Source organism: Sinohyriopsis cumingii, chromosome 7, assembly GCF_028554795.1.
Source record: "Sinohyriopsis cumingii isolate HCF-2022 chromosome 7, ASM2855479v2, whole genome shotgun sequence".
NCBI lineage: Eukaryota > Metazoa > Mollusca > Bivalvia > Unionida > Unionidae > Sinohyriopsis > Sinohyriopsis cumingii.
This window is the reverse complement of record NC_142967.1, coordinates 7,251,736-7,264,675: the sequence shown is the minus strand read 5'-3', so window position 1 is coordinate 7,264,675 and position 12,940 is coordinate 7,251,736. Positions and strand designations below refer to the sequence as shown.

The 12,940-nt window shown below is 33.4% G+C and overlaps 1 protein-coding gene across 6 annotated transcripts in view; it reads left to right on the top strand.

Moving 5' to 3' along the window:
• Window positions 1-10,927, top strand: part of LOC149794696 (uncharacterized) — a 71,132-nt gene extending 60,205 nt beyond the window's left edge. For all 6 annotated transcript variants that reach the window (XM_089964309.1, XM_089964311.1, XM_089964310.1 and 3 more), the window contains 4 exons: window positions 900-1,073; window positions 1,703-1,939; window positions 4,565-4,678; window positions 4,915-10,927. In XM_089964309.1, coding sequence (XP_089820435.1) covers window positions 900-1,073; window positions 1,703-1,939; window positions 4,565-4,678; window positions 4,915-5,253 — 864 coding nt within the window. In that variant the 3' untranslated portion in view covers window positions 5,254-10,927. The remainder of the gene's footprint in view (window positions 1-899; window positions 1,074-1,702; window positions 1,940-4,564; window positions 4,679-4,914) is intronic.
• The last annotated feature ends 2,013 nt before the right edge of the window (window positions 10,928-12,940 follow it).

Here is a 12,940-nt window from a genome sequence, read left to right as displayed (position 1 = left end):
GTACTTCTGTTATTTCTGCTGTCACAGTGTGTTGACGCTTATCAATGATACAGGTAATATAGACTAAACCTGCTTATCGATGATACAGGTAATATAGACTAAACCTGCTGATTTTCACGGAAATATTGAGGCAAAATTGAATAACAAAAGGTTGAAGATGCTCTTAAGGTATTTTGCACAACGGGTTTTGCGTTTAAAATAATATTTTCTTTTTATTAATATAGTGTGAGCGAAAATCTAACCGTGTTATTTTGAATAATACAGTCTCTCTCCAGCTTATATATCTGTTAAAAGCGTTTACATTTTGTGTCACAATGAGCTGGGGTAAGGCAATATTGTTTGGTGCAGAGGCTTTCTGTTGATTGAAAGATGTTCTTTCTGCAGTTTTTGTTAAATAATGCAGTTTTACTCAAACAATCTACTGAACTGTTTATTCCTATTTCATTTGCTTCCAAATTCTGTATGCAAATATATTGTGACCCTCCGTTTATATTATTCATTGCAATAAATTCCTTTTTTGTGGCAAATATTAACTCCATACATTTGTTGCAGTTTAAATTTAAACATCATTTATACATTTAAACTCTTTTCAAACATAATACATCCAATCCTATGTGTGGGAAGAAAATATATTAGTTACAAATAATAAAAATGTGCAGTAACTGTGTTGCTGATAATTGTGCTTGTCAACCAAGAGATGTGTATCAGTGTGTGTGGGTGTGTGTATTATCAATATCATGAAGTAAGTTTTATCATCAACAGTATTTGTGCATGTAAATGAAGTAATTGCATATCAGCTTATTACCACCATAAAAGCTTGTCAGACAAGAGACATGTATACAGTTTCCAGAAGAAGAAAAGAAATTAATTTTTTCTCCTTTCAATGTCCGTTTTATCAGATTGTGGAGGTGAATCAACGATGGCAGGAGTACAACAGACAACAGGTCAGCATGTTAGAGGCCAGTAATAAAGATCTCCGTGAACAGTTGGAGAAAGCATCCAATCAGGTGTCAAAGTCAGTACTGGAGAAAATCAAGAAAGAGGCTGAGGAGGCACACAGGCAGAAAAGACAGGTAACCAAAAATATATCAGGAGAAAAAAGGAAAAGAAAAGTTGGATGAAATGGTTTACAATCTCCTTTTGATTGATTTGAACTTCAGTAAACTCTAACTTCAGGAACAGTAATTATTAATGGTGTAAACGATGTGATTTTGATGTTGTTCAGGAATGTGTTTATAATTAATATTTTTGAATTTTGTTAGAGTGGACAGAAGGCTACAAGTTTCATTGGAAAAAGGAAACAAAGCAATAACAAAAAAAAGAATTAACAGCAACTGTATGTTTTATTATGGTATTCTCTAAGATCTGATTCAATGTACATAAATATCATAGTAAAATCAAATCAGAAATTTGTGAAGGAATGAAAGTTTGAAAAAGCTGATTTCATTTTGTGATAAATTATTTTATTTGCTGAATTATTAAGATCTCATTTTAATCTAGGCTATATTTTTCAGTTTATGTGAAGAGATAATACATGTTCATTCCATTAATTATGGACCATCTTACATGAAATAGATACATAGGTCTATAGGTATGGTCTCAAAGAAGACTATATACATATGTATTCCACTTGATCTACTCTTGTGAAAAGGTTAATAATAATAATAATAATAATAATCATAGTAATAATAATATTGTTTAGGTTGAGGAGGAATTGTCTCAAACTCATCAGAATCTAATAAGAATGTCAGAGGAAATTGAAGCACTGAAGGCTAAGCAAGTATCTTCGATCTCTAAATCACACCAAGAAACAATCTCAGCACTCAAGGCGCAGATTCAAATTTGTACTGAGGATTTTGAATCAGAGAGAAGGGATCGTGAAAAAGCTCAGTCAAAAATAGCCCAGTTTGAGGCAGATATTGAGCAGCTTAGAAGAGAGGTCAGTAAATTATGTAATGATACTAATTAAATATATGTTAACCTGAGTCTCTCACATTTATCAGTGTATGTTAACCCTGTCTCTCACATTTATCAGTGTCTGTTAACTCTGTCTCACATTTATCATTGTCTGTTAACCCTAGTCTCATGTTTCTCATTGTCTGTAAACCCAAGTGTCTCACATTTCTCAATGGCTGTTAACCCTAGTCTCTCATATTTCTCAATGCTACCAGACAATTAGATAAATTTTGGTACAGTGCTTAATCATTTTAATGTGCGAATGTACCATTTTCGAAAAGAGAAGAGTTGAAATAAAATGTACCAGTTTATAAGTGAATAGAGCTGAAACAAATATCCGAACACTCAGATTAGAATAATAATTTTTTTTTTGAATATTCTAATCGAAAATTTGAATTTGAATATTTGTTGGTTTATCAAGCAAGTTTGGCAGGTAAAATATAAACTGCAATTTTAAATTAATTAGTTTACTTTGGAACAACTTTAAAACTACTAAATACCTAAATCCCTCTTTACTCAGCATGACCTTTTTTTGTTTGTTGGGAATCCCTCATCAAGCATGAAAATGCATGATCTTCTTTTTTTGTTTGTTGGGAATCCGTCATCAACCATGAAAATACATGATCTTCCTTTTCTGTTTGTTGGGAATCCCTCATCAACCATGAAAATGCATGATCTTCTTTTTCTGTTTGTTGGGAATCCCCCATCAACCATGAAAATGCATGATCTTCCTTTTTTGTTTGTTGGGATTCCCTCATCAACCATGAAAATGCATGATCTTTTTTGTTTGTTTGTTGGGAATCCCTCGTCAACCATGAAAATGCATGATCTTCCTTTTTTGTTTGTTGGGAATCCCTCGTCAACCATGAAAATGCATAATCTTTCTTTTTTGTTTGTTGGGAATCCCTCATCAACCATGAAAATGCATGATCTTCCTTTTTTGTTTGTTGAGAATCCCTTGTCAACCATGAAAATGCATGGTATACCGCAGACTTTGTTGTTGGGAATCCCTCTTTACCCATGAAATGCATGGACTACTCCAGACTTTGTTGTTGGGAATCCTTCTCTACCTATGAAAAAACATGGTCCACTCCAGACTTTGTTGTTGGGAATCCATCCTTACCCATGAAAATGCATGGTCTACTCCAGACTCTCTTGTTTGGAATCCCTCTTTACCTGTGAAATGCATGGCTACTCCAGACTTTGTTGTTGGGAATCCCTCTTTACCCATGAAATGCATGGGCTACTCTCAAACTTGGTTCAGAAAGGAAATCAATTTCCCAATATGTGGCTCTTGTAAAGGTTTCATTGTAATATTTACAGAAGCCACAAGGTTATTTCACACTGTACCAATGTACATCTTGCATATAAGATGATTTCAACAAATGTGTATGGTTTTCAGTTAAAACAATTATCTACCAGTTGGTAATATGAATTTATTTTGTCTTTGCAGAAAGTTTAAGTGTCTAATTTGTGCATTTTACAGTCTGTCAAAAGTCTGTCCCATTTGACATGTTAGACATGTATGACCAATTCCTGCAACATATGCAGATTTAATTACATTAAATTGGCCACATGTCTTTGTGATTTTGATTATGAACAAGTCACTTCAAAGAGAAATTTATTTGAGAAATTATTTTAGACCATCTCTACTTATAACCTAAAAGGTAATTAAGTTTCTGGCATTTACCATCTGTTTGCAGCACTAAATGTTTGTACTGAATTTTTTTTAATGCAAGACCTACATTTCATTTGATTTTCATTTAAACCCTCAAGGTTGTTCAGATGACATTTTCATTTAGATTACTTAGAGTAATTTCAATGTGGCATGGCGGGGAGTGTGCGTGTCAATAAGTAACACAATAGACAAAGAAAATGGTTGGATTTTATTATTATTGAAGACAATTTTAATCTTATTCAAATACATTCAATGAAAATTCAGGTAGAAATATATATTATTCATTTTAGCTCTGTGAGGTCACCTTACAATGAGGTAGATTCAGTATCTTAAAATCTGTTTATTCTAATAATGGGATCTTTAAAAATCCTGGAGTCATATGAGGAAACACAATATAGAAGGGCCTTGTCCCAATGAACCACTTACAACACAAATGATATTGTTTCATCAAAAATGCATTGTCTCTTGTAAGTAGAAGGAAATAAATATCCCACTAGCTATGACAATAATATGCTCAAAAGTAATAATTTATTTACATGTCCTATGGTTCTCCATTATACAAACCTTTGTTCAGGGTACTGTCCTTGTCTATAATGAACTCCAGTTATAAAAATACCTGGATTTAGAAGACCTTTAAACACCCACTAATAAAAATTGTAAGCTTCAAATACTTTATTACAACAATCACCTTGTAATTTTAATTAATTTGTTTGGACCTCGCACTGTTATATACAGCAAGAGAGGATTGTATTTGCTGATTTTACTTATATGTGGCCCATACCTGTCTGAGAACACTGACCCATCTTTCACGGCCTAATTGTGGCAGCATATTGGGGTCTTTGCTGTTCCATAATGTATTGAATAGTCAGCTATTTCAGGAATCTGTTCTGAAAGAGAGATGATGATGATGAATAAATAAATTATTTTCAGAATGAACAGCTCAAGAAGGCAAGAGTTCAGGAGCACTTTCAACAACAGAACTATGTAGATCCTTTTTACCATTATCAGCTTCCCGGCCCCCATGGGAATTTCTCAGGGCGTGAGGTAAGATTGTTTTAAAATTCTCTTAAAAAGAAAGAGATGAAGTTTTATATGTTTATGTTTAAAATTTGTCGGAGTTTTCTGTATAACAGATCATTAGCATCCCTTCTGTATTAGCAAGTTTTAACAATATTGTCAGTGATTATTCATTGTTAACAAATGTCCATAATTCATGCCAAATTATATTAGTAAATAAAGATTTTGTTTATATAGTTATACATTTCTTTTTTGTTTTACAGCACAACTTGGCTGCTCGTGGAGTCGAAAGAAACATAAATGACTATAATGTAATAGATGGTCTGCATACAGATGGTGTTAATCCAGAATTAAAAAGTATTTCAGAACCAGAGTTGAAACAACTTGCAGCAAAAAGTAACAGTTACAAACCTTCCTCCCTATCCACTATGTCTCTTCCTCCGCAGTATTTACATCCTATGGAGAATTCCCCACAGCAGTCCCCAACCAGGGTGGCTTCACCAAAATCTAATGATGTATTACGATGTCCAAAGTGTTCAAAGGAATATACGTCAGAAAAACATGCAGACTTGTTAGAGCATATTGACGTGTGTTGTGAATAGCATATAACAATTCAGAACACTGTGACTCGTTGTAAAGCATAACTACAACTGAAAAACAGAATCAGGAATACATGTACTAATACATGAATGATCTACCTCATTATAACAACATCACTATAAAGCCTCTCAATCTACTGATGTCTCCCTTAAGATGGAGGTATGGTCATAGATCCCATTAAATTGGGAAGATCTGTATTATCTTTGTTATTTATTTCAGTTAATTTTAATGTTTGACTAATAAGAACCAATTACAATATAGTATCATTGAATCCACTGTTATGCCTTGCTGAAGTGTCCCACAACATAAGTCTCTCTCTCTGTTATAACATGGGTCCTTTTTGTGGCTGCAGTGAAAATCATTATAAAGAGGGAGCAGTATATTGTGCATCCATTCAGATGTCAAAAGAGTCTCAGTGCGTATTGACATGTGAAAATTGCAAAGTTATTACAAGATAAGTGTACATCTGAATAAGTAGTTGTGATGATGAAGCAATCTAATGTGTAGTATTTTAGTTGTGAGGAAAAATCAACATATATTCTGTTCATTATTTCCTTTTGTAACTACTAATTGCAATTGTCCTGATAAATGCTACTATAATAAAGCCAGTTATTTTTTAAAAAGGCTCATTAAAATGGCTCTTAAAATCCAGTTTATTTAATAACTCACTTTTGCAAGAGCATATGCAGTTATGATACTTTCTTATATCTAATATGCAAAGATTGAAGACTATTAAAATACTTGAATTGATACTACTACTAATAATAATAATGAAACAATCATTATTAAAAGACTTAATAGGTAAAACAATTTTAATTCTAAACTTTGTGCTACAAAAGGTATGTTATTTGAGCATGTACTGAAGTAGGAGATAATAATAATAATAATGAGGACTTTGGTTAGTGTATATGATCGGGGTTTACAGTTTATGTTTCATTTGCTGATAGGACAAGAACTTTTTATAAAGTTGCAGCTAGCACTAATCATTTATGTCTGAATGTTCCTATTTACAACAAAATTCTGTTTAGCTTAGCTTATTGTCTAGCCCTATATCAGTTGTTTGTCACATAGCTCTATATCAGTGGTTTGTCACATAGCCCTATATCAGTGGTTTGTCACATAGCCCTATATCAGTGGTTTGTCACATAGCCCTATATCAGTGGTTTGTCATATAGCCCTATATCAGTGGTTTGTCACATAGCCCTATATCAGTGGTTTGTCACATAGCCCTATATCAGTGGTCTGTCACATAGCCCTGCATCTGTAGTTTGTCATATAGCCCTAAATCAGTGATTTGTCATTTAACCCTGCCCGCTTCCATGATTTTTTACATGTAGAGTGTGTGCATCATTTACATTTGTTGTCTGCCTCCACTATCATCGTATTTTTATTTTAAATAAACAGATTTGAAGCAATTTGATGTCCACTCCTATATAATCAATTTCCTTTTACAAATTTTGTTATGAGAGCAAGAAAACATACAGTGATTAATTGGGCTGTCACCCAGGTGTCTGATTGGCCAACTTTGTTATCCTAATTGCTTCATTTCACAGGAGATTTATATCCATTATAAAATTCACTTTTGCAAATTTATACAATTGAAATATTGGATAATTTCAAATATTAAATATCATTTTGTATTTTGAAGACTAGTTTTCTATCTAAGCAGGTGACTTGTTACCATTTTAATAGCTTTTCCTCTTCGCAGGTTAGAACTGAATCATTATGCTAGAGTTTTGTTATGAGTAAAATTTTCACCAATAAATAATTAGCTGAACTTGTCACTGCACAGAAAATGTTTTTCAAACAGATTTTGATATATATTTTAGTTTGTAAGCTTTCATTAGCAAGATCTGGAATGAATTTGATCATGGACAGTGAGTGTCTCTAAGCATGTAAGTGGGATGACCTTGGGATTAATTGACTTAAAGTAGTCATTGCTTTGATGCCATGTTTTTGGTTTGGAACTAGATGAAACTTGTGTATCATTGAAATCATAAATGCATTGGATTTTGACTGACGTTAGTACATATTGATCAGGTGATTATTCTTTTTATTAAGACAGGTTGGTTACCATTATACAGGGTGTATTTGATTTGTTGGTTACCATTATACAGCATGTATTTGATTTGTTGGTTACCATTATACAGGGTGTATTTGATTTGTTGGTTACCGTTAAACAGAGTTTGTTTGATGTGATGAAACTTGATGTTAGGTGTAATATATTAATAAAAATCTTGTTCGCTTACTTTAGAGTGACATTTTATGATACTTGGTATATGCATTGTGATCTTACATTAGAATGCCTTTTTTGCTGTTAAGCAACCTGATACAGATCTAAGTTTTCACAGACCTACTTGGACACATGGTTGGCACTCATCAGGACTTGAGTTCTGAAAATGTTTTATGGCCAAAAAAAGTTCTAGCTTTCAGGATTCTGAAAATCAATTAAGCCAATTAGAATGTGACTCGGGGAAAGATTTATTTATATTTGTGGGTTTTTTGACAATACTTTGGGTACTGGTTGCATTTATTATAGTATTGTATTTGGGAACTTGTCCTTATTAAGGTATTATATGTGGATATAACAGTTTCTCACATTTTTAACTTGCTTCATTTCATCACACCTATAAACAGTTTTCCTCTGTGTAGTTGACATCAATTCGTTTAAAAAAATTAACATAACTGTTTCCAGTGGAATCAAAAACTGTTGTAATTGCCATACCCTTTTGTATTTATTGTCCGTCTTTACTATTTTGTGTTTGCCATTGACAAAGACTAATTGAAAGTTGAATGCACATGGGTTAAAAACTCGTTTAATTCACACTTTTTGTTGTTATATATATATATATATATATATATATATATATATATATATATATATATATATATATATATATATATATATAATGACTATTTAGGATTATTGGTGTCTTTTGCTAAAGCTGCATATAATTTTAAATTATCTTTTTCTAATACATATCACTTACAAAAATATGTCCTTTCTTTGAAATTCAAAATTTTAAATCTTTGACAAAGTTTGATTCAGGGACCTGGGTTGTCTCCCTTTTGTCTTGGACCACATTTTATTCCTGTATTTGATGCATTAAAATATGTCATTTCCTATTAGACATAAGGAATCTTATGAAAAACATGTACATGTATAGAGAAATAACACTTCCATATAGGGCTGACATAACTACACTGGTTTCACTCTCAAAGTGTACTGTGAGAACTGCATTGCTCTCACTCCCATATAGAACATACAGAAGTGAATTGCTTTCACTCCCTTATGGAACTAACAGAAGTGAAATACCTTTGCGCCAATATATAACAAACTGAACTACATTGCTTTCACTCCCATATAGAATGGACAGAACTGCATTGCTTTCACTCACATACCGAACTGAGAAAACTGCATTGCTTTCACTCCCATAAAGTACTGACAGAATTGCATTGCTTTCACTCCCATATAGAACTGACAGAATTGCATTGCCTTTACTCCTATATAGAACTGAAAGAACTGCATTGCCTTTACTCCCATATAGAACTGAAAGAACTGCATTGCCTTTACTCCCATATAGAACTGACAGAATTGCATTGCCTTTACTCCCATATAGAACTGAAAGAACTGCATTGCCTTTACTCCCATATAGAACTGAAAGAACTGCATTGCCTTTACTCCCATATAGAACTGAAAGAACTGCATTGCCTTTACTCCCATATAGAACTGACAGAATTGCATTACTTGTGGAATGTTTGTACTAATCACATAATACTCAGTGAGTAAAATTTGCTTGTATAAAATCCTGTATGTGCCAATAACATAAAATCTTTCTGTGTTTTGAATAAAAAAGAATTTGGTAAGATGAAAGTGTAATAAATAAAGACTGTAATTGATAGTGAAAATAGATATTTGTGTAATTGCTGACTTTTAACTTTTTGCCTGTGTTGCTGTGTAGAAGGTTTCAAATGTGTCTTTTTCAGTTCCTTATGCACCATTTGTTATTTTTCAGACTAATTCAAATGAAATGAAAAGTACAAAAAGTTTCTTGTATAATAAAAAGTACAAATTTGTTAGTGACAGTGAATGTTCTTCAGATTCTAACCTTCTTCATTGTTGTTAGTTTTCAGAATTTTTGGGGGATCTTTTTCAGTTGTGTAAGTTTGCATTATTCTTAAAAGGTGGACTGGTTGTTTGTCTTTCAGAGTAATTCAGATGAGATAAAAGTAGCTAAAAAATATAATAATTCAGGATCTCACTCTTTGTACATATCCTACAGTTGACACCCAGAGCAAATGGTGATACATTCAGTCACTCTGATTGGAGTCTGAAAACCACCAAATAGTTACCAGCTTGAATATGCCAGGGCAAGTTGAATGTCCATACTTGAGAGGTTGCTTCTGCCTGGAAAGAGATACACACAAATTTCATTACCTGTACCCAGCTTGAATAAATAAGAGATGACACTTCAGGCCCACTTGTAAATGTGAAAACAGTATCATCTTCTTGGTGTGGGCTTTTACCCATAGAAATGGAAATGGTCTGCTGATAAATTAAAATTCCAGAAGTATCTCCTCATATCTACTTTGTACCCCATTCCTCTCCATAGGTTATCTGTATATTTGATTTTATTTTAATGAATAGTTTTGGCCAAGTTGTAAAGTTAAATTTTATGTATTACTATTTTGTGAATGGATATACAAGATTTTAGGTGCACTTATAACTCAGTATCATTGTGTATCGTAATTTTCTCGTAATGATACCATATGATTTCTATCTCACATGTAAATTTAAATTATTGTGATCTTCATCTATAGACAACAAGTGATCTCACTGAGAAAATTTATATCTACTCTAGCAGCACAATTGATGTGTATGGCATTACACAAAATAATACAAAATGTTTTTCACAACATTAATAATGTAACAGTGCTACATTGTGATAAATAGTTATCGATAATTAGTAGAAATAATTAATGAGCAGATGAATTTAACATCAACAATCTTGATAATAAGAGATAATGTGTATATTTTTACAAGTTTGGATGAGATTGGATGGTCAGTACTGTTTGTGTTACAAAGTAGAATGCAAGAAAATCAAATTATTTCTTTGTAGATTTCAGACAATTAAAAGATGACTTCGGTGTGCAGATTGCATTCATAGATCATAGTATATATATTAAATTTACCAATCTTGATAGAAAGATCGTTTAAATAGCTCGGTAAGAAGAAAGAATAAATTACATATTTGTTGTGGATAAATAAACAGATTTATATTCAGCCAAATGTAAAGGACAACTGGGAGATCTTGTACACTTGACGAGGGGTGTGTAAAATATGGCCTGTGGACTGGATCTGGCCCATAGCTTGGTTTTATCCATTAAGTTACATCATAGTGTGTGACTTCAGAAATCACTTGTCAGGCCTGTACCTTATAGGAAGTTTCCCATGCCTACTTTACCAGGTCAGTCCACTACATCTTTTGACAAAAGAAGAGAAAGAATTGATGGAAAGCAAACATTTGTCTGAAATGATAACATGCTGACTCAGCAACTGTTCTTTTACTCGGCCATAAGACTGGCAATATTTGACATATGTATGATTTCATACATTTTGAAAGGATTGAAGAAGTTTAGCTAATTGATAAAATAAAGGTTCCTGTTACAGATTGATGTCCTGTTGACTTGTTGATAAAACCTAGTCTTACATAACATATTCTCTGGATGAGTTTTGTAGCATTCTAAATGGTTGACAACAGTATTTACGACCTCTTTACTGTGATCTTCAGTGTCCAGCTGCATGTACAAATATCACGTGGGATAAAAATAAAATATGCTGAATTCATTGAATAGTTAACTGAAGAGTCTACCTACAAATTACACGTGCAAGAAACCGATTTCATACAGAAGGGACTGATGGTCATCTGGATAACCAGTGGCAAGCAGACCTTGTTGACATGCAAACAAATGGACAAAATGGAACAATGCATTCAAATGCATCTTGACTTTAAAAGATGTCTTCTCAAAATACATTTGGACTGAAAAATTAAGGACGAAAAGATGGTAAAAACAATGCTTTCAGAGAAATGTCAAGAGCAAAATCAAGAAAAGGCAGTTTAATGATGAAGCATAAATTTACAACAGAAAAATTAAGGACAGATTGGAAAAGGAAAGCATCAAATACTTCTCAAGTTATTTGGACAAAATATGCATCTCTAATGGGAAAGTTTAGCAGATCTCAGAAGACTAGAATGCGTATTTTGCTCAAATTGAAACTAGAGAATGGGTTCAGGCTTTAACAAAGCTGATTGAGAGATACAATTTCGTTCATCACCTGTGAATGGACACTACTCGAGTTGATTTGAACAACGAAGAATATTGTTGTTCTTGTTGTTCTAGGGTTTAACGCCATTTTTCAGCACAAGATAGGCTATACATGGCGGCCAGTATAACTTGTGGAGGAAGAACCCTGGAAAACCCACGGAAGAACCACCGACCCACGAGAAGCTACTGACAGGCTTTCCCACGTACCCACGCTAGCCGATCCTTGGACTCGAACCCACGCAGACAGAGGTGAGATGGCAGTGATCCGGAACGGTGAGCGCTTTAGACCACTCGGCCACTTGGGGCCCCCAACGAAGAATAAAAAATACGGATAATATATTCATTTGTTTGACAGGAGATGCATTTTGGGACATCTAAATCCGGAACTGGTGAAACAGAATTTCGAAATACCAATATTTTAAATGGTTGCCCGCATAACTTTACCAATGAAGATTCAAGACCAAGGAGGTAATTTTAGGTGATCCGATTGTTGACAAAGTTGAAGACTTAAATGGAGAGAATATAGAGGGCGTGTTTTATGAGTAATACTTGTATAACAAACAAGGTTATATAAACAAAGTTGAAAAGATCTTGAAGACCAGAAGATCGAAAGGCAAAATGTACTTTTGAAATTGTAAAGAGATGATAAATATTGTCTCATAGTTGGGAACCAGCTGAAAACGTTCTGTCAAAATGAAAACACAATACATGGGAATATATAGTATCATGCAGATATAAAGTTCTTGAATGATAACGAGCCTGACAGATACTAAAGCAAACTGCATTCGAAAATGAAGGCGTTTAAACCTGCACGAAGCCATGAAAAAAATAGGAAGTAATCCGAAAACAGTAGTTCAGCAACAAAACTGTGCACACGAGAAACGTGACTACAGTGCATGCGTGACATCCCAAAAGGAATGAAAAGAGAAAACATTTAAAATAAGAAGCCCATTTTTGCTTAAACTGAAAGACAAATACAGTATAAAAGACTAGATTTGCATACGAGATCTTGAACAGCATAAGGCGTAATGATGATCACAACGACATCGCGCCAATCATTTGAATATTTGATCTCGTTCAAATTTCATTTAAAGAATGCATAGTAACCATTCACACATCTACTGAATCAACAATGCATTATTTTCTGTTAAGCACGTTTGATGAAGTAAAAACCAGTAGACCTTCACAGGATGTGTATATACAGATTTTGAAGGCTACGTTATCACGGAAACCCTGTAGTAATTGAAATTAGATGGATGTTATGGGTTTAACGTCATTTTTTCAATACATGATAGGGTATATATGGCGGCCAGTACATTTGATGTGAGAAGAACCCAGGAAACGCCATTAACACACAGGAAG